Here is a 21,444-nt window from a genome sequence, read left to right as displayed (position 1 = left end):
TTGTAGTTTTGTGAGCCGCTGTTTATGATTAGTGCATTTCACTGTATTGCTATGTAAGCGTTAAGCGTTGTGATTAGTGTATTTCACTGTATTGCTATGTAAGCGTTAAGCGTTATGATTAATGCATTTCACTGTATTGCTATGTAAGCGTTAGATTAGGGCGTTTCACTGCATTGCTATGTAAGCGTTAGATTAGTGCATTTCACTCTATTGCTACGTAAGCGTTAGATTAGTGCATTTCACTGTACTTCTATGTAAGTGTTAGATTAGTGCATTTCACTGTATTGCTATGTAAGCGTTAGATTAGTGCATTTCACTGTAATGCTATATAAGCGTTAAACGTGCCGATAAAAGTAATTGCTAATTTGTTTTACAAGCTTCTTTCTCGATACTTCCTTGTTGCTCAAGAATTGCTCTACTTTTGGTAGTTGCAATTTTCCCTCAGTTAACTTTTAAATTTTAAATAACATGAGCTTTGTGATAGATTATATGGTTTCGACACTAAATAGCAGGCAAGTGATTAGAAATAGAAAACCGAAATCATTCTTAAATGAATTTAAAGTTTCCATACACCAATAGCGAAATTTAACGCCTGCATTCAAACAATTTCATAACTTTAACACATGTGCAGTTTGAATAAAGTGTCGTTTAGTAAACAAATCTTACCGAAAGATAATTAATATAATAATTTTATTACGATAAAGAAGAAGCTATATACAATTTTATTTTATTCATACCATTGTTTTTGAAATAGGAAAGAGACGACAAAATCAGGCACATAAGTCCTTTATTATTAACACAACAAATATGGCGGTAAGTACAATGCACAAAGTATCAACCGGTGGGTGATAGATTTGAATAGTTACTTATTTTAGTGTAATTAGAAAAAGTAAATCGAACAGTTTTACAGTATGATATTAATTTAATTTAAGGCATTCAATAAATTGAAAGTTGTGATTTGAATTCAGTTGTTGTAGTTTTCTAGAAGTTGCTGGAACTGAGGCCAGTTCTCTTCGAAAACTATACCCATACACATCACTTGCATAAGTTGAAAAAAATGCTTTATGCACGTTTCAAACATACAGTGGAACATCGTTATTCCGTACTAACGGACAGTTTCCATTTCCAATTGTCACAGCGTACGAGTTATCAGAAAGTATGCGGTTAAAACTGTGCAAAAACCTGAAATTGATGTGTTGTATTTTTTTTCTGGAAAACGAGTTTCCAATTTCAACGTTTTTGAATCAATAGTGTGAAGTTTCTGAAGCATTACTGATTTGTTAGAAGTATTTGTCTAATATTATATAGCACAGGATGCAACTTTATTCGGAAAATATTAAACAGTCCTATAAAATGTCACAACACTCGCAGGCGCTAAAAATTAGCTTATTAAAACTACAAAACATGGAAGTTGTTTCACACGCATAAAATATTGCGTACTGCTTAATGTTTGAATTAATGTATTTTTTAATGTTTTGTTTGGCTGAACAGGCCGAGCATGAAGTACCCCAGAGTACTGCCGGGAGAACTAAGTTTCATACCGATCTGATCATAATTGAAATAAGTGATTATACCGGCATGCACGTATTGCTCATCATTTAAACCACAGCCCATGCGTGGGATTCGCGGATCGGAATAACAAGGTTCCACTGAAATACATTTCTGCCATCAAAAGAGGAAGGTGAGGTATGAAAAAAAAAATAATAATAAAACCCGACCTGCTATCGTCTTTTTCCATTTTTTTTTTTTTTTTTTTTTTTGAAATGCGAAGCATATTTGTTATAAAACTATGTTAATGCAAGTGTTAGAAAATATCATTTTCGAAGAGACTATATTTATTCTTTATATAAAAGAAAAAAATTTAATTTCTTCTAACAAAGCTCTTTTTGAGCAATTGTCCTCTATAGCTCTTGTTTCGTATAAAAATATAACTTTAGAATTAGTTCCTTTTTTCTATTTTTATGAATTTTAAATAATACCGTTACTTAATAGTTCAAGTATGGATATGCTGCTGACTATTAGATTAACTAAAGGCAAAAACATGAAAAAGTAATGATTAAAAAAGAATAGGCAAAATTTCGTTGATTTACAGCAAAGTATTAAATTTCAATAAGTGGTTTTCAATTTAGCATTTATATCCAATTTTTTACCTTTTCTTCAGAAAAAAAAATCAGCCGAAAATTCAAATTACTTCACTAAAATACACATGTATGCCAATAGCGTGTATTGAAATCCATTTTGGGATAGCTTTAGTTGCGATAATTTTTCAAAGTTGGTGTTATACAACTTCCAAACTGAAAATTAAAGAAAAAGTCATTACATAGTTATTTATATCATGTCCGTATTTTGGATGTCATAGTTTTCTATGAACTGGAAAACATTTTGATATTGGTAGTTACATATATAATTTATAAAATAAAAAATTATAAACATAATTTAATGAATAATTCTGCATACTTTAGTCCCAAATGCTTAAACAAATACTGAAAAACATAATCAAAGCTTCATAAGTCCGACTTAGAAACAATAAATCATTCTTTTATGCGCATTACATAAATATATTCCTAAACCTGTGCTGTAAATTTTAAGTAGTAGTACATATATTCTTGCATTTCATTTGGCATTTAAAGTTAGACATAAATAACTTTTATAAACGAACCGAATTCTTACGGTCCTTCCCAGCAAAAGAATAAAACAAGAAGTATCCGTAAGACTGACTTTTCCTCATTCTTGCTTAGCTGAGGATGAAGCAAATAATCTTCTGAAATCACATTTTCTCTTCTTTTAACCTGACTGGAATATAGAAGAGTTACGCTGCTTAAGTTCACGCAGTTTTTCTTTTCTTTAGACATTTATTGAATTGCACATCGCATGTTTTCCTTAAAAGATGGACTATATGATTCAATCTAATGACAAGTATGAAATGTATCCTCGACATTGTCGTTTAATATTAAATCCAAATAAAGTAAAATCTGTTGTATGATTTAAGCTACGGAAATTATATTTAACGAGAGATATGTTTTTCTTCATTCTCTTAAGCTTTTGATTATTTGTCACGTGGTGAAAAATTGAGGTCTTAATACGACATATATTTAACAAGCAACACATTTCTCTTTACTTTTAAGCATCATAATACTTGTCGCGCGACTAAAAAGTGGGTTTTTTTATGTTCGCATTTTATTTCTTTAGTTCATCTTCATGTTTTCAAAGATCAAACTATATTTGTCTAGTTTTAAAGTACACAAAATTAAACATTACTAACAAGACTAACAAGAGAACGGTACGGACTCCACTCCACCCAAATTAAACATGAGGCTTTATATGTATCGAAAGAGCTAAATCCGATGATAAGAATTCAATCACTATCCCGTTCATGAGGTGTATGCTTTTTCATGCGAATTCGTTGTACGAAATCGAAAACATAATGGAGGCTGAAAATTTTACCCTCGCCATAGGATTCAGCCCCCTCGATAGTAAGAATGTACCAAACATTTTTTTTCTGGAAAAACAAGTCTGCAATGTCTCTTTGTAAGTTGCCTTCTTTTGGTTTCTAGGTATAAGAATACTCTTAAGATAGAGCTTGAAAATGGGAAGATATATTTTAATATTTATATTTTTACAAGTCATAAAGTTCCGAATTTTCCCAAAAAATATCGAAATTTTATTAACTTTTTCTTTAGTATAAAGAGTTATGGTATAGTGAGGAATTAGTTTGTTTTTGTAATGTTTTTCATTAGCAATGTATTTTTACTCATCTGACGCACTTTTTAACAAATATGATGTCACCTAACACATGGAATTTGCTACAAAAATTGCATTTTCTGCACTGTCTTGTAAGAAATAATAAAGTAGTGGAATGTAAAACACATTGAAAGTGTAAGATGTTTTAAAATATTTTCGTCACCACCACCCGGGTAATATTTTAACTAGATATGTATATTATTAAACGTGCTGTTGATTCCAATCAAAAAACAGTTACATCTAAAGGTTAAGGAACCTAACAATACAAGTTAGGTGCCTTACTTTAAAAACTTGAAACTTTAAAAACTTGATTTAGACATTGTAACATTTTGTGGTATATATAAAAAATAAATTTTATTTCGTAACCATTAAGCTCTTGTTGTTTATTTAGTTAATACACTTAGTTAAGTGTTCGTTCCTTTGATTTTCTTTCTGATTGGTAGATACCGAGTCATGAGATCCATTGCCATTATTTTAAAATACTTCAAAAAATATATTTTTCCTTTATTTTCTTCTAGCTTTTATTTCCACTTCGACTTGGTTACTTTCTTATACGTAAATAGATAAAACCGTTATTATTTTTGTTGTTGTTGTTTATCTTTGATAATTTAATTATACTTTTTCCACGTGCTTTTTACATTATAAAATAGTTTCATTTTATGTTAAAATTATGCAAATATAGTACTGCATATACAATACATTTCTTGTGGATTGCTTTGAGTATATACTGGTAAAACTGTTGCAGTGTTCCGATTTATTAGTGTTCGTTTCGCACATTTAGTGTAATAAAAAATCTGCAAAGGTAATCTGAAGTTTACGCAAAACAGTAAATTTCAGGATCATGGAGTTATCGAAAAGGAAAAATAATTTTCAAAAGAATAATAATAACCCACTTTCAAAAACTGCAATCCTTGATTTTAAAATTTTTAATTTGTCGTCGGAAACACTTTTTTTCTTTCTTTCTTTTTTTTTTTTTTTGTCTATCAAAAATAATGGGCAACTCAACTTGAAAACCGTTTTCAATATTTTCAGATTATTTAAAGTAGCGACTAAATTCCAATAGCTGTTTAAATAAGATTGGTCTATCATTTTATGACTAAAAACATATATTTTAAAGCAGTCCACAGGAGAATAGTCCAGTGTTCTAATACAAAGTTTCATTAAAATATAGAAGTAAAACACTCATTTGCAAATCCGCTGCATACACATCTTCCTGGTAGGTTTGATTGTATGACACATTTGAAATAATTTCAGAATGTAGAAACGGTGTTGCTGGAGTTTGCTCTTAGTTTTAGCTCATATAAAATGCTATTTGACTTTTACATTTTCATGCTTAAGTTGTAAGTGTAACTATCCATTATGATTAAGTCACTTTTTTTTTGCAAATCCAAACCGTACCGGTGTGCATGAAGTTGCATACATAATATGCTATGATGTACTTAAAAATGTTTTCAGATGGATTTAAAGAAAAAAATTCCAAGTGAACTTACAGAGAAAGTACTTCTCTCCGTTACTCGGTTTTATTTTAGGTCTTTCCAGACATTTTATTCGGGCGTCAAGCCTTAGTTTTCAATGTTAATGCCCAAAGTTCCATAAATATTGAACACATGATTTATGAAAGTTCTATACAAGTCAGTCTCTTCGCACAAAATATCGCAGTATTTCTAGTTCGCGTTTAAAACGAAAAACGCAGGAGCTTACCTAAATTAATAGTATACATTTGAGCACAAGGTATTATGTACAGTATTTCAATTGAAAAGATTGTTCAAAACAATCGTAGCAGTTCCTGTTAAAGTATGATAAAGCAAGGTCAGCTCTGGTGAGACAAATCAAAAACCTCCAAGATGTTAGTACATAATAGAAACGCACAAATCTGAAATATATTGCGCACACTGTTAAAAATTTTCCGGAAAATTTACGGTAATTGTTACTGGCATCCATGTTGCCAGTAACTATTACCGTAAAAATCAAATGTTACTGTAAAATTTTACGGTTTCCTCGGTAGGCCACAGCAACCAGTTGGCGCTGGGATCGCTTATTTCTCCGGTATAAATTACCATAAAAATCAGCGATGCGTCGGCGGTGCAATTTTTAACAGTGCAGGTGTGGTGTTTTTTTCTGAAACCCTGAAGAGTAATTGGCATTTCACGTAAGCTTCATTTTCCATCGAAAGTAGGAATCATCAAGCCGTCAGTAGTAAAATAATATCCGTTGTTTTATGGTAAATTGCTTTGTAAGTAACAAATTACAACTGCATTCTTGACGATGAATTGAGAATTCCTTTGCTGATACAGCAACTTAAGCCTCGCCATTAATGCACTGAGGGCATCGAATTAAGCCACTTTCATCGCACGTTACACAACGAAGAGCCACAAGATCTTCTGAGAAATGGTGTCGATGCGTAACAGATTTTTTACTACCACCACACACGGGGCAAAGCAGGTATCTGTAACCTCCACACTGCTGGCAAATGCCTCCAACAGACTGTCTCTGCAAGAAGAAAAAAAAATCATAAATGAATGAATTTACAATCGTTTTAATGAAACTTTTTAATAGTTTTTATATGTTTTCACATGATTTCCTATCATTTAATTTCTACAACTTAATTAAGACGTTCAAAAAAAAAAAAAAAAAAAAAAACTGGGGTTGTCATACTAAGATACAATTGAGTACAAAAGAGGCAGTGAGAAGCCACTCGATGTAAATGGGCGTTTTAAGGCAAACTTCATTGCTGAGAAAATTCTCTAATTTTTTTGACAGTTTGAGAGACGTTTTGTTCTTTTCTTCCTTTTCCTTTTTTAAAATTTTATCTATTTGTTTATTTGTAATATTTTCATGAAAGTAAATAGCGTGTTTTCTATGTTTTATTGAAACGAAACTATCATCAAATTTTACTCCTTAAGACCTTAATTTCTTACATTATGTCGAAGTTTCGTATAACACGGTTTCGACACAACATGGTACAAATTGCCTTGATTTATGTTATGTTAAAAATACATAAAAACAAGTAAAGTAATAATTTAATCAGTAAATAAAAAAGTCTTCGTATAACACGTTTTCGATGTAGCACTTTACGAATTAGCCGTGTTATATGAGGGACACCTGTATTGAAATTTGTCAGGTATGTAGTAATGTTTTGCTTGAAATCTTTAAGCTCTATGCTTAAACACCTCCCCTTTCATCTTCAACATGATGAAAAGACATATACATCTTCAACATAATGAAAGAGGAGATGATCGAAAACCATGTCTTGATGCGCGTATTTTTACGAATTCAATAAAATGGATTTCCTTGACGCATATCACAGAGCACGTGTTTTTAACAACCTTTCGTCATGTTTCAGATACAAGTGAAAGTGAAAGTACGTGTGTGAAGACTAGATAAAGTTTAGTGCTTCCTCCTAACGACTCTGTAACATAATAATATTTAGGACCTTTTTATCCTAAAGTGTGGTCATATTTTAATGGCCACCTTGAACTACAAAAAATAGGCTATCTCTATTACTCGTATCTATCAGATGCATAAAATCTTGTGTTTTATGTCACTGTTTATAAATTTCATAAATTGTTCTTGTGAACAAGATGAATGGTTTTTGCAAGTTATTGGTTATCTAAAAAATTCAACCCTCGCTCATTTATCATCTTTACTTAAAACCCTTTTTAATATGACCTCGAATTTAAGAAAAAAATAATTTGAACCGATAAACCAGTTGCTCCTATTCTAATATGACATCGAATTTAAGAAAAAAATAATTTGAACAGATAAACCAGTTGCTCTTATTCTAATATGACATGGAATTTAAGGAAAAAATAATTTGAACCAATAAACCAGTTGCTCTTATTCTAATATGACATCGAATTTAAGAAAAAAATAATTTCAATCGATAAACAAGTTGCTCTTCTTATAATATGACATCGAATTTAAGAAAAAAATAATTTGAAACGTTAAACCAGTTGCTCTTATTCTAATATGACATCGAATTTAAGAAAACAGTAATTTGAAACGATAAACCAGTTGCTCTTATTCTAATATGACATCGAATTTAAGAAAAAAAAATTTGAACCGATAAACCAGTTGCTCTTATTCTAATATGACATGATTCATGATTAAAATGATCATTTTTTACTACATTAAAATATTCCTAACTTTTAAAGTATGGTTGTGAGAAGTTATAACAAACTGAAATGGTTTATTTCGAGAAGTTCAACTGTACGATATTGTTCATAAATTTTATAAATGAGAAAAACTAAATTGATGGCTAAAACTAAATTAAGAAAACAGTAAAGTGTCATTAAATGCGTAACTTATATACTGCATAACCACTGGTAAGTTATACCAAGAAGACGGGACAGAGTAATGGAATAGAGGTGGTACATGTGCTCGAATAAATTATACATTATAGTTTATAGTATATACCGCAAGAAAAAAATCAGCAACGCTAACCGACAAAACTGTAATACTTAATATATACTCCCTTAAAAAGTTAAAAATCTAATTTCATTTCTGAATTGCACAATTTAAGAAATGCTCGAGAGATGTTCAAAAATGTTAAGTTCATATACTTGTAAGAACATAGTTTGAATTATGTATTCATTCCACGGAAAGTTATTACGGAAAATATTAGAGAGTGGGCAAACTGGAATTTTACGCATTTCAGCGTAATATTAGATAAAGCATTAAATAATCTATGTATCCATATAGAAATTTCAAAGTCGCTTCTTAAAGAGAATTTAGTACTGAACTACAGCCCCAATATGTATAAATTCTTTTTTTATTTAAATAATGGCAAACAACTACACAACAATTACAATTTGCTGACTCTGAGGACAATCGATAAACAAGGACAAATCGATCTGAGGACAATTATTTGGAATTTCATTACACAAGGAAAGGTAAAGGAAAAGGCAATATTTGAACTAGATATTTGGTTAAATATTGAAAATAATTGCTTACCTTGTATGGACGTAAAAGCTCTCTTAAATGGCCAATTTCATTCAGCTGTTCTACAACTTCCGCACTCTAGGAAGAACAAATATTTTTCATCAGAATACACTGCAAGGATATTAACTTATATGATGCAAACATATACATAACTATTTTTCTCTTATTATTATTATCTACTTTATGAAAGTCAACAACAACTAATACAAGTAAGTTTCAGAATAAGTTTATACAGCGTGCCCTTGTTTTACCTGCAAGATATCTATTTTAGCAACCGTTAGTCTTAGATGCATGCTTCCAAGTGTAAAAATGGTAAAAATAAGATGCATATTTAAGACATTGAAAGTATGGGGGAAAAATGAGTTACTGAAAAATACGAAATCAAACTTTTTAGGCCCCTGGATTCACATAATTATCTTTAGGGCAATAATTTGAATCAAAAAATAATGCACGTGGCATTAGTACGACCAATACCCACCGAAATATGAAACGTGGCCTTTTGTGATTTTTACCACTTTACACTCGAGTTTACATATTTTGAAGGAGAATATAAAAGTTAAGAAGGGTGTAAAACTATATATGTGCAGAGAATGTATTTTTTCAAATTGTATGAAAGTTTTTAATGTATTTTTACTTATCATAGCCTAACATTTTTTTTTTTTTTTTCAATAACAATGAAAAGGTCAAATATTGTGTTATTTTCTTCAAAAACATGTAATTCTTTTGAAGAGGTTATTTATTCCAGGATCATATTCTGCATTGATCTTACTATGCGCTCTAGAATTTTGAACTCTAATATATCCTTGAATTTTGGTGGCCAATGCTTCAAATTTTTTGGGTTAATATTACTTTTAAATGGAGATTATTTACCTAAACGTAATTGCAAGGATCTAGGGGCCGTATAAAAAGTTAGAAGCAAAAAAAAAAGATAATAATACAAATAATTAGTGAAAAAATACGAAATCTAACATTTAATATCTTTTTTCTGTATCTCATTTTGAAAATTGTTGCAACTGGAAATAGTATGCATCTAGGATTAACGGTTGCAAAAATAGATACCTTACAAGTTAATCGGAGATGCGCTGAACATGGTACTTGAAAAAGAGTTCCTTAATACAAATTGCTTAAAAGTTTGAACTAAGCTTACAAAAAACTGTTTATTAAATTATGAAATTTATTTCAGATCTTATACGAATTCCACGAATTCATTTTAGACAGAAACTCCTTCACAAACAATCGGGTCTTATCGATTGTAAAAGAATGGCGAGATAATATCCAGTCGCGAGACTTAAACCAACGACACAGCTTCGTATACTTGTCGATTGCTCAACTTTTTTTAATTGAAGATACAGTGAAACCTGTGTAAGTTGACCACTCACGGAGCACTACTTTTGGGGTTAACTTAAACAGGCGGTCAACTTACAGAGGTTGATTTATATGATAAGGGCTAATTCCGTGCCTGAAAAAAGCGGTCAACTTACAAAGGTGGTCAACTTCACAGGTTTTACTGTATAGCCAGGAGCCAAAATTTATCAGTTTCTTGGTTTATCGGCTCTAATACCAATCCATCGCAGAATAATATGCATATAATTCATTTTCAGCATTAGATGACAATGTATTGCCCAAAAAGTCAGACTGGATTCAATTCTACTTCGAAATACTTATCCTATGTCAAACAATTATAATCAAAAATAAAGCTTGTGCTTCATTAACACGAATAAATTTATTCAGATGGTGTTAATAAGTGTAGGACCGCGTCACATGATCACTCTTAATTATACTACAAAAGAGAAGAAGTTTACATCCCTTTGCTTCTCATTGCCTCACATAGGATTAGTACGACCAATATTCACCGAAATATGAAACGCATCGTTTTGTGACTTATACCACTTTACTTTTTGTTCTCTGAGAAGTGGATATAGAAATAGATAAATAATAAACGTTTTAAAAATAATAAGATGTAAGATCCGGTAACTACGGCCTTTCGAAATCCTTAGATGCAAAATTCTAATTAATTTGAAAACAAATTTAGGGTTTATTTTTAATTTGGTCATTACGCTTTTCTCGTTAAAAATAAGGAAATAACTTGCTTGCAAATAAATTTTTATTAAAAAGTTTAAATACATTTTATTGAGAGTTATTTTGTCTACATCAAAATCATTTTCTATCCACCAAAATCCGTCATATTGATTTACGTTGTTCTGCAGAAAAAAAACGAAAAATCTTAAATTATTCAGCCAGGAACCCAAGTAAGGGTAATCTCGACACACACTTTTATCTTCAAATTTTTTATAGGAATGCTGTATTTTTGGTAACGAAAAAGAGCTCTTAAGTTAGCCTAACTACCAAATTTAATTTCTTTCTATCCATTATAACCTATGATATTTGAGAAATGTCTGCCATTATTTTAAGTTTTAGTGGACAGCCTAGGGCTAGTTTAAATAATGAAAATAAAATCAGGGTATTTGTGGGACAAAAAAGATTTATAATTTTCTTCATTCGTAAGTTTTAGATAACTCCGTTCGAAATGCTTCTGTTTCCTTAAAATTTCTCCCTTTTATTTCAGAGGAAGATATTTCAACAACAGTACCGATAAAAGTGCAGAAAAATAACCTGTACCATTTAAAATACCAAATTTTTTTGAAATACAAAAAAAAAAAAAAAAAAAACAATTCAATATTTTAAGCTGTTAATTTTTGCTGCATACTATGCCAGAAATATCAACATCTATCTCTAGTGCAAATATTAAGTAAGGGTGAAAAATTTTGTCCCCCGGACTACTAAGTTTACAGTACAAATGAAATGGAGGCTTTCAGTTACTAACACTTCGCGACATATTTTTGAATATTAGTATCAATCTTAATACAATTCATGCTGCTCAACTTTATGAAATTAAAAGTTATTAAATTTAAAATTTTATAATATTCAGACGTTAAAATATTGCATGTAGAAGGCTTTTAAATACATATAACACACTGTAATGATTCGCATAATTTTAAAGCAGAGCCTATTTGCTTCAAATAAATCAATTAAATCATCAATGCAAAATGAAAATAGATATTTATCATCATTTAAAAATATTATTTATCATGTCATTCTAAAATGTAGTTACAGCTTGAGATGTACTAATTTCAAGCGAAAAGTAGTAAGCCAACGTTTTACATTTCGGAATACTATATGATTCGCCTTCCAGAAACTGCTAGGTAAAAAGTACAAACATGTTTCAAAATCAAATCCACGGAAAAAGAGAAAATTTACAAGATTAAAAATCTCTTTAACTTAAAGAGTTTCAAATGTATTACAAAAAAGTAATATATTCATAAATTCAAATATATTCTAGCTTTTTGTTTTCTCATTCGAGTTAATACTATCATTAGTATATACCGAAAATTACTTGGTGCCGATATCTATGAAAATCAATACCAGATTATTTAAAATGAATCGCTTTGAAGAGATTATGATGATATATGCGCATTCAAATGAGCTGAAAAATCAGTTCGACATGAGTTCTCGACCTAATATTAATATTCCAATTATAATCGGATTAAATAAGATCTATTAAAGATTGTAATATTTTCAAGAAAATAAATCAATTTCTGCCTTTCCTCCTTTTCTTACAATGACAATCGATACGAACGCATAATTTAATAGATATAGAGCAGTTACTTAAAGGTATTAGGCATAAATTGCATGAAATTACAGTTCTTTGGAGAATTTAAACATCAACGCTTTCCATTAAGCTTTTCGTTATTTTTGTTATAAGAAATTAAGCATGGCAATTTATCAAACTAGTAATTTTCAAAACGAGTCTAAAAATGGAACAAAAGTGAAAAACAAAACTTTTCTCTTTAACAGTATAGACCAAAGGTGGAAACATTTTTGTTCCTTTTTTTAAGACTGCTATTCCTTCAGTTCATAAAAATACTACTAATCATGCAAAATCAGTCAACCTAACTATTCTTATATTCTTATCCCACAAATGTTCCCGGGATTGAAGTCACAAATCAATTACGTTTTTTATTTCTCACAGCTCTAATTCCAATACTTCTCCTTTTTGTTTTGACTTTTCTCAATTCTCATGCTTTACTAAGATTTCTTTCCGAATTAATTTCATTACTTGTACTCATTCTACGCTCTGTTTTAAAGAATTTTTTAACTTTGAACCGGTACAATAACTTATCATTTGAGTCATAAATTTGATGCAAATGCTTACTTTTTGTGGATATATTCTAGGAAACCTATTACAGAAAATTATTTTTAATAATATGGTAGTTTTTCAGTTGTTACTATTAACTACCTAGATTTTTATATTTTTTAATATTTGCTATCAATGCCTTTTAAAGAAATACATTTTAGAAAAAAATAGCTCAAAGTATAAAATAAAGCTTCAAGAGAAATAATTTTACAGCATTATTATTTTTTTTATTAAATTACTTTTTAAATATTAAATTTCAACTAAATAAAATTTTCAAACATCAAAAGTTTTTTTTTTTTTTTGAATACTAGTAATAACACTTTAAATTCTTGAAGAAGAGAAATAATTACGTATATTGTAATAAAAGTAGAAAGAGTCTATGCAGAATAATTTTGAAAGTATTTAAATTATTTAAATGCAATAAGTAAATTTGCAAGTCATATACATATAGTATACACTTTTGAATCACAGCGATATTTTACTCATATATCTTTTTATTTCGCTTTTGAATTGAAAAGACCAGACATCAACTTGAAGAAAATCATTTAGGTAATGTGTAAAGCAAATAAGTAAATAAACATGTTGTTCGTCTTTTAAGGTCACTAGTGTACAAATCATTATTTCCCCTCTTGCTAGCAAATATGAATTAAAGTCTAAATCATTCTGTTATCCAGGGCTCTTTTTAAAGAAATTAGTTCACAGAATTCTGAATGAAAATTCACTTAAACTTCTTTCCAAAAAGCAGCGATAGAAAATACGAACGGGTCACAAAAAATCCCGTTGGCAGAAACAGATCCATCAATATTTAAAAATCTTAGACTGCACTGAATCATTTTTCATATTGACTAACAATTATTTTGCTTTACTTTATTTATTTTATACACTTAACAATGTTGTTTTATTTACTGAAATATTTATTTATTTTTGAGCATTACTTCACTAATGCCCTACACCAGTAGGTAATAATTAACATCTTTACATTAAGCTTTAGCTTCTAATATGTGGTAAGTAAACTTATACTTAATAAACAAAAAATACTTATTTTTAATATCTTACTAAGGAAATAGTTTCAAGTCCGTCTATACACTGGAATTTGACACGCACCAAACATCATCAACATGGATATTTACTGAATTAATCAAACTTTTCGGAAATAGAGGAAATTTCTCTTTTCTTTTATATTTAAATAAAATTTACAAATTAAAATGCATCTGAAAAAAGTAACTGCAATTTGACTAAACATAGATATTTGCCTCGCAAATTTTTATTGATTTCAGACAGTTTATCGCTATATATTATAGTTGGTGAATGGATTTTACAATACATCTGCGCAGACTGAGCATGGATCCTCTTCATTTCTCTATTTGATAGAAAGTTGGAAAAAAAAAAAACCGTGAGGTAAACCTTTTACCGTTCCTTCACCTACTGCTTTACCTAAATATTTCTTGCGTAGGTGTTACGTCCTGTATTGCTTTTCGTCCTACCATTGCAACATACCTGCTTGCCAAGGGCGTTGTTTTTATACTTCTGAGGCAAGAAACGAGTAGTGATTTATTGCGACACACAAATAATGCCAGTAAAATCCATTTCCCAACTAGATGTGGGAGCCATAAATTACTTTCTGATATTCCCCAAGTATCATTCTTTATTTACTTGTCAAACTAGACATTTTAAAACTGTTATTTCTTTCTGTCAGGTGACTTATTTCAATCTTCATTCCAACGTGTACCCAGAACTGTCTAACAGAATCTGTAAAAAGGACTTCCAATATTAACCAGAAATTAGATTTAATTGCTGTAAATCATTAAGCAACTACAACTAATCCATTCCGATTATCTGTTACAATTCCCGAACATTTAGATTTCAGTGACATATATGGGTCATTCTCGAGAAAACTTAAATTTTTAACGCAAATATTTTTCAACTTCGAAACTTTTGATTTTTTTTTTTCATTCGTACATGAAAGTGTTATCTACTAGAAGTAACCATAAACAATGGCCCAGTTAAGTTCCAAGTATTTTATTCAAAAAAAGAAATAATAAAAGAATGCCTTGTTCACGGAAATAAAAAAAAAGATAAAAACTTTTAATATTTAAAACAAGAGGCCAATTTAATATCAAAGTAGTAATTTTGTTAATTGTGCAAACAATCAGCTATTTTAATGATTAGTGAGAAGATAAAATTAAACTCTCTTGATTAAAGTATGGCTTAATTAGTAGTTTAAAATGTGTGTTAAAAAATAGTGTTTTGTAAATTTGAGGATATACAGGCAATTTAAAATTTTGGTATAATCTGCATATGTTAAGCATATGAAAACATGTTCACTTCTTTTTTACATCAATTTACATCCCTTAAATTCAATTTCACGGAGGTGAGAAATCAGACCACACTGAGTTTTCAAAGCAAAATCTTCTTGTTTTTCGACAAAAATCTCACAACTTCAACTATGGCTGAAAATAAGCAAGGGGGCTCCCTTGTATCATGGAAAATAAAATTTGATGTCATAACTGCCACACGTTAATGAGGAATGACATTTTGTGTTTAGAAAAAAGAGGTAAGAATTTATTGTGTGACATGACTCCTTGTCCTACTAAAACGAACTGAAACACATTAAAAATAAATTAAATATACTTAAACAATTAGTATTTGAGGTTCTTGGTGAAATGAACAATCAATAAATTAGTATATAATTTTAATCAAACAAGTTATTAAGCAACATAAAGAGTCACATCAGTTGTGTGACATGCCACGGAGGGGAGAATTTACACGTTATGAACAAAAAATGTACTAAAATAAAAATTATTATTAAAAATTGTTGGCAGGTTTAAATAGATATATTTTTGATGAATTTTAAAATCATTATTAAATGAATAGTTCCTTGAAGCTTTTACTGTAAAAGGCGTGTGGCAGGAAAATTACATTTTTTACAAGTATGACCCATATCACAGATTTCAAATGATTAAGTCTCTAAGTGAGGTCAAAGTTAATGAATAAACACGTTTTTGAATTTAATAAGAAGAATTAAGCTACGCATTCTTTAAGTCCCACTTGTTTAGTGTTCTTTAAATCGTACGTGCATTTGTGAATATTCATGTAATCAGATTTACAAACTCTCATTATTTTATGAAAATATTTAATATTTTTAAATCTGCAGTTGCATAAGTCCTGTGCTCAAAGAGCTGAGCTTAAACGCAACTCCAATTTCTCAATCCGATTAGTCTATAAATATTTCTCATATGTAGCTTAAGGTTAAGAAACTAGTTTCTTGATATATGTGAACTTAAATATGTTTTAAATATGTTAAGAATATACCTAGAAAATATAGAATTACAATAGTTAAAGCGCTTCTCTATTCATAGATATTCCAGGTTAGCTGCGAGAACTTCATCCTCTTATATTTGTTCAGTATGTAATCTGAAAATAAATCTTTCTTTGTCACAAGTGGAAAAACTCTTTGAACTGTGATTTCATTTTTTTTTCTTCGTAAGTAAGGCAACAGTGGGAAAATTGCGGAGTTTTTTTAATCTCAAGATGATTTTGTACGATTTTTTACAAAAGTGGTATAAGTAATATACTATAATCCTACTCTCATTCAACTACTACATGCCTCTTGATTTTTAAAAGAGGAATTAATATATGAACCTAATGTGAACATCAGTGCGTTAATTTACAAACCAGAGCTGGTCATAATGGAAAAAGATCTGCTTTGGGGTGGAGAAGAAGCATCTAAAGACGTATTTAATTCTTAGTAGAAGTGTTGGAAGTCTGAAGTATATAAATGAAGCGTTTAAATATTTAGTTTCAAAGGATAAAATAAATACTTTTAAGGTGAGTAACAGTACCTTTTGTAAAAAATATGCAACTTTTTCTTTCAACGTAGATTTTTTCCTTCATTTTTGTTGTACCCAATGATAATATGAATCAAAGTTAGACCTTCAGTACTCATAAGAGTTGTTTAAGTCTCAAACTAAAAGACCGTAATCGAACTAAAGTCGATACACTTAATAAAAAACCCTCAGTCCATCTTTAAGCTGGTAGCTAATAATAGTTTTCACAGCAATAAAAAGTCTACATTCGGGATCTTTTAGCAATTCAGGAAACTTTTTTGCAAATATACTTGATTTTACGGGGAAATAGATGAAAACCTGTGAAATCCCGAAATGTTCCACGGAAATAATCAGTAACGTTTCCGATTTTTTTACAATGATATTATGATACATAATGTTTCCCTACATTGGAACCTATTAAAACTGAAAGTCAAAGTTTAAATTTTCGGAAAGAAATTCATATATATTGTAACGGATCCGGCGCGACTTCCAACTTTCTTGAAAGGACGTTACAGTTCTTGATAAAAACACAGGAGCTTTATTTATACTATGTACAGAAGAAATCGTTAACAACTGCTAAATTAATCATCAGCAATTAAACAAATATCACTCAACACCGTAAACTCAACGGTTACACACGTATTTACTTCCAAATACGAAAACAACACAGCGAAATGCTTCGCAATAAACAGAGCTAATACACTCTCAGAACAAATTCTCAATCGAAACTAACTTTTTATCCAGAGTAACGGCTTATATACACACCGAAAAGAGAGCTCTCAAATATTCCACAAGATTCGAAATGCTTCTCGAAATGCGTAGACCGTTATCAAATTTTATCAATGAACAAAAAAGAAATAGGGGGTTCGTATACTTTTGCCGAATGTATAGGGGTTGTATATTCATTACGGGAAACTATTTACAGGTTACGTTACTACAATAATTACTATTTACAGAATTTGTAACATTGCCCCCTTCCTAAGGACTGCACGTCCCGGGCTACACAATCCCCAGAAAGGGTGCCAAACTTCTATCACAAGTTCACAAATACACACATTAAATAATAACCAATAATGCATAGGAAACACAATAATAACAAGAAATATTACTAAACATCAAAAGCAAAAAAATTATCTACAACTTTTATGTTATCAACTATGGTTGTTTACGTAATATTCATGAACTATGGCAATAGTATGGGGCTAACCGATCATAATGTACAACCCTAGGTTTTGCATTAGGTGATTTTTGGATCCTCACTACGACGTCATTCAGTCGGTTAAGGACTTTATAGGGTCTATCCCAATGCGACTGCAATTTGGGTGAAAGACCTTTCCGTCGGATGGGATTCCATAACCAAACCTTGTCGCCTTCGTTGAATTCATGTACACTAGACCTTGTGTCGTATCGGGTCTTCATCTTCTCCGCCGCGATGTTGATTCGCTCTCGTGCGAAGTTATGAACGTCTTCCAACCGGGCCTGGAGATCCTGGATGTACTCCTCAGGCGATGAAGGCGCATCCGGAGGACGACCGAAGACGAGATCACAAGGTAGCCGAAGCTCTCGTCCGAAGAGCATCTGAGATGGGGCATATCCGGTAGTCTCGTGGACAGCACTGCGGTAGGCCAGCAGGAACAAAGGTAGCTTCTTGTCCCAATCCTGTTGATTTCTGGATACCATAAGCGAGAGATTATTCAGGATTGTGCGGTTAAATCTCTCCACCATGCCGTCCGATTGTGGGTGTAGTGGTGTTGTCCTAGTTTTCTCAATTGCGAAAATTTGACATAGGCCCTTAAACACAGCCTAGATGAAATTCCTCCCTTGATCGGAATGAATCTGCAAAGGTGTTCCATATCTCGAGATCCAATGTTGGACTAGAGTCTCTGCTACGGTGGTAGCTTCTTGATCTGGAATGGGATACGCTTCGGGCCATTTCGTGAAACAGTCGATGGAAACAAGAATGTATTTGTTCCCATCAGCAGTTCTTGGTAGAGGACCCAGGATGTCGATCCCAATTCGTTCGAAAGGAGCTCCAACGTTGTACAGATGTAGCTTCCCTCTGCTTCTTTTCTTCGGTCCTTTACGAGCAGCACAGGCGTCACAAGAATGGCACCACTTCTCCACGTCATCCTTCGCCTTGCTCCAGAAGAAGCGCTCCCGAATTTTATTGAGTGTTTTCAAGACACCAAAATGTCCTCCAGTCGCACTACTATGTATTTCTTTCAGAACATCTGAAATCCTTGATCGGGGAAGTAGTAACTGACACCTAGATGTTTTGCCGTCATCAGATTCCCATTTTCGGTACAGTACGCCGTTCCGTAAATGGAGTGAGTTCCATAAAGCCCAGTATCTTTTTGTTGCAGGGCTGAAGATGGAAACGTCCTGCCAGCTAGGGCGCCGACTGTCACTCTCCATGAACTCCAAAATTGGTTTTATGTCGGGGTCTTCAAGTTGATCTTTTCGAACTTGGTCATCATTCCATGGATCAGGTTCTGATGATGTTGGAGTCACTGTCACCTGATAGGTGGTAGGGCTAGTCGTTCCATACTGTTTCTCGATTCGGGAACAATAGTGGCAGTTCTCAGGACAGGGTCTCCTTGATAAAGCGTCAGCATTACCGTGAGATAACCCTTTTCGGTGCTTGATCTCCATGTCATATTCCTGGAGCCGCTGTATCCACCTGGCTATCTGGCCTTCTGGATTCTTGAAGTTCAAAAGCCAAGTTAACGAGGCATGATCTGTCCGAAGCAGAAACTTTCGGCCGTAGAGGTAATGATGGAAGTGTTCTACAGCTTTCACTATGGCCAGTAACTCCTTTCTGGTGACGCAGTAATTTCGCTCCGACTTTGATAAGCATTTTCTCCAGTAAGCGATGACATGTTCATTGCCGTCAATTTCTTGGGATAAAACAGCTCCGATGCCCTCGTTGCTCGCATCAGTGTCCAGGATGAAGGATTTTTCAGGCTGAGGATAGGCGAGGATAGGCGTTGATGTTAAAGCCTCCTTCAGTCGTAGAAATGCATCTTCGCTTTCTTTGGACCATTCAAACTTTTGCTTGCTCTCCGTCAGCTTATGTAAAGGTCGTGCAATGTTGGAAAAACCCTTTACAAAATTTCTGTAATACGTGCAGAGCCCCAGGAAACTTCGCAGCTGATGGATGTTTTCGGGACGACTCCAACTCTTGATCGCAGATACCTTTTCTGGATCGGTTTGTACACCTTCAGAAGAGATGATTTGACCACGATAGTTCACTTCCCGGCGGAACAAATTACATTTGGACGGGCTTAACTTCAGATTGGCTTCCTTAAGCTTTTGCAGCACCTTCCTAAGATTTGCCAGATGTTCTTCGAAACTGCGTCCCACGATGATGATATCGTCTATCGTCTAAGTAGACCAGACAGGATTCGTAGGAAAGTCCTCTTAACACTGTCTCCATAAGACGCTCGAACGTAGCTGGTGCATTGCAGAGGCCGAAGGGCATCACTTTAAACTGCCATAAGCCTTGTCCAGTTGTAAACGCTGTCTTCTCTCGGTCATCAGGGTGTATCTCAACCTGCCAGTAGCCGCTCCTCAAGTCCAGGGTCGAAAACCACTTGTGTCCGGAAAGAGTGTCCAAGGTGTCGTCTATCCGTGGAAGAGGGTAACTGTCTTTCTTGGTGATTTTATTCAGCCGTCGGTAATCGACACAAAATCTGGTGGAGCCATCTTTCTTTCGGACCAAGACGATGGGAGAGGCCCAAGGACTGGATTGACGGTTCGATTACATCATTCTCCTTCATCTCTTTCAGGAGGGTCTCAACTTTTTCCTTCTTGGCGAACGGTAGTCGTCTTGGATGCTGTTTATTAGGGGGGTGTTCTCCAGTGTAAATCCTATGCTGCGTTAAATTCGCACGGCCAACATTCTCCGATGTAGATGAAAACAGATGCTTGAAGTCATCCACCAATTGTTCCGCAGCAGTTCTTTGATCTTTCGATAATGGCGCTCTCCGAATTAACTTCAATGTCAAGGACTCAGAAGACACATTCTCGGGGGAATGGATTCTTCTAATGATGCAGTTTACTGGAGTACAAGTTGCTAACACTTCACCTTTCCGGATATTCCTTGGCCTTTCACTCACGTTGGCAACTCTCACAGGAATTACATCCTTAGAAAGCTCCACAAGCGTAGATGCTACCAGCACTCCATTTGGGTTATTGCTTAAGTTGGGGGATTCAATAAGTCCAAATCGAAAACTATTGCTTTCTTCAATGGAGCCGGGTATTAATGATTCTGACCTTGAGGGAATCGATAAATCTGTTTGGGCTATTATTTATGAGCGGATTTTACATCACTTTCTGCGGGAAAGACGGCTATGTCTTCTCTCGTCGAGTGCAGCTCATTAGTCTTGAAGTCGAGATTGAAGTCATATTTCTTTAAAAAGTCCAATCCGAGAATGAAGGGGTCCGTGATATCAGCGACGAATGCCGTATGATGGTAGGTGGCATTTCCAAACACAATTTCTAAGTTCACTTTACCTTCAATCTCGATCTTGTCACTTGTCACAGTTTGGAGGGTAACGCAGGGCGGCGTCCATAGGATGTTGAGTCCAAATTGACGAGCCACATCTGTTCTAATGATTGTAACATTGGCTCCAGTGTCAATAATCAGTTCGCAGAGAAACCCGTTTACATATGCGTAAACAAACAGTCCATTACTGCCGCCACTCGTCGATGAAATCTGGAAAACTTTAAGATGGGGCT

At 32.7% G+C, this 21,444-nt stretch overlaps 1 protein-coding gene across 1 annotated transcript in view; it reads right to left on the bottom strand.

Moving 5' to 3' along the window:
• Nucleotides 1–770: 770 nt before the first annotated feature.
• LOC129218504 (uncharacterized) overlaps nucleotides 771–21,444 on the bottom strand; it is a 153,561-nt gene continuing 132,887 nt past the window's right edge. Inside the window, exons 3-4 of the mRNA XM_054852791.1 lie at nucleotides 8,695–8,760; nucleotides 771–6,231 (exon numbers count right to left, since the gene is read on the bottom strand). Coding sequence (XP_054708766.1) covers nucleotides 6,040–6,231; nucleotides 8,695–8,760 — 258 coding nt within the window. The 3' untranslated portion in view covers nucleotides 771–6,039. The remainder of the gene's footprint in view (nucleotides 6,232–8,694; nucleotides 8,761–21,444) is intronic.

The sequence above is a fragment of the Uloborus diversus genome, chromosome 3 (genome assembly GCF_026930045.1).
Source record: "Uloborus diversus isolate 005 chromosome 3, Udiv.v.3.1, whole genome shotgun sequence".
NCBI classification, from domain to species: domain Eukaryota; kingdom Metazoa; phylum Arthropoda; class Arachnida; order Araneae; family Uloboridae; genus Uloborus; species Uloborus diversus.
The sequence above is the reverse complement of the archived record's forward strand: the minus strand, read 5'-3'. Positions and strand labels throughout refer to the sequence as shown.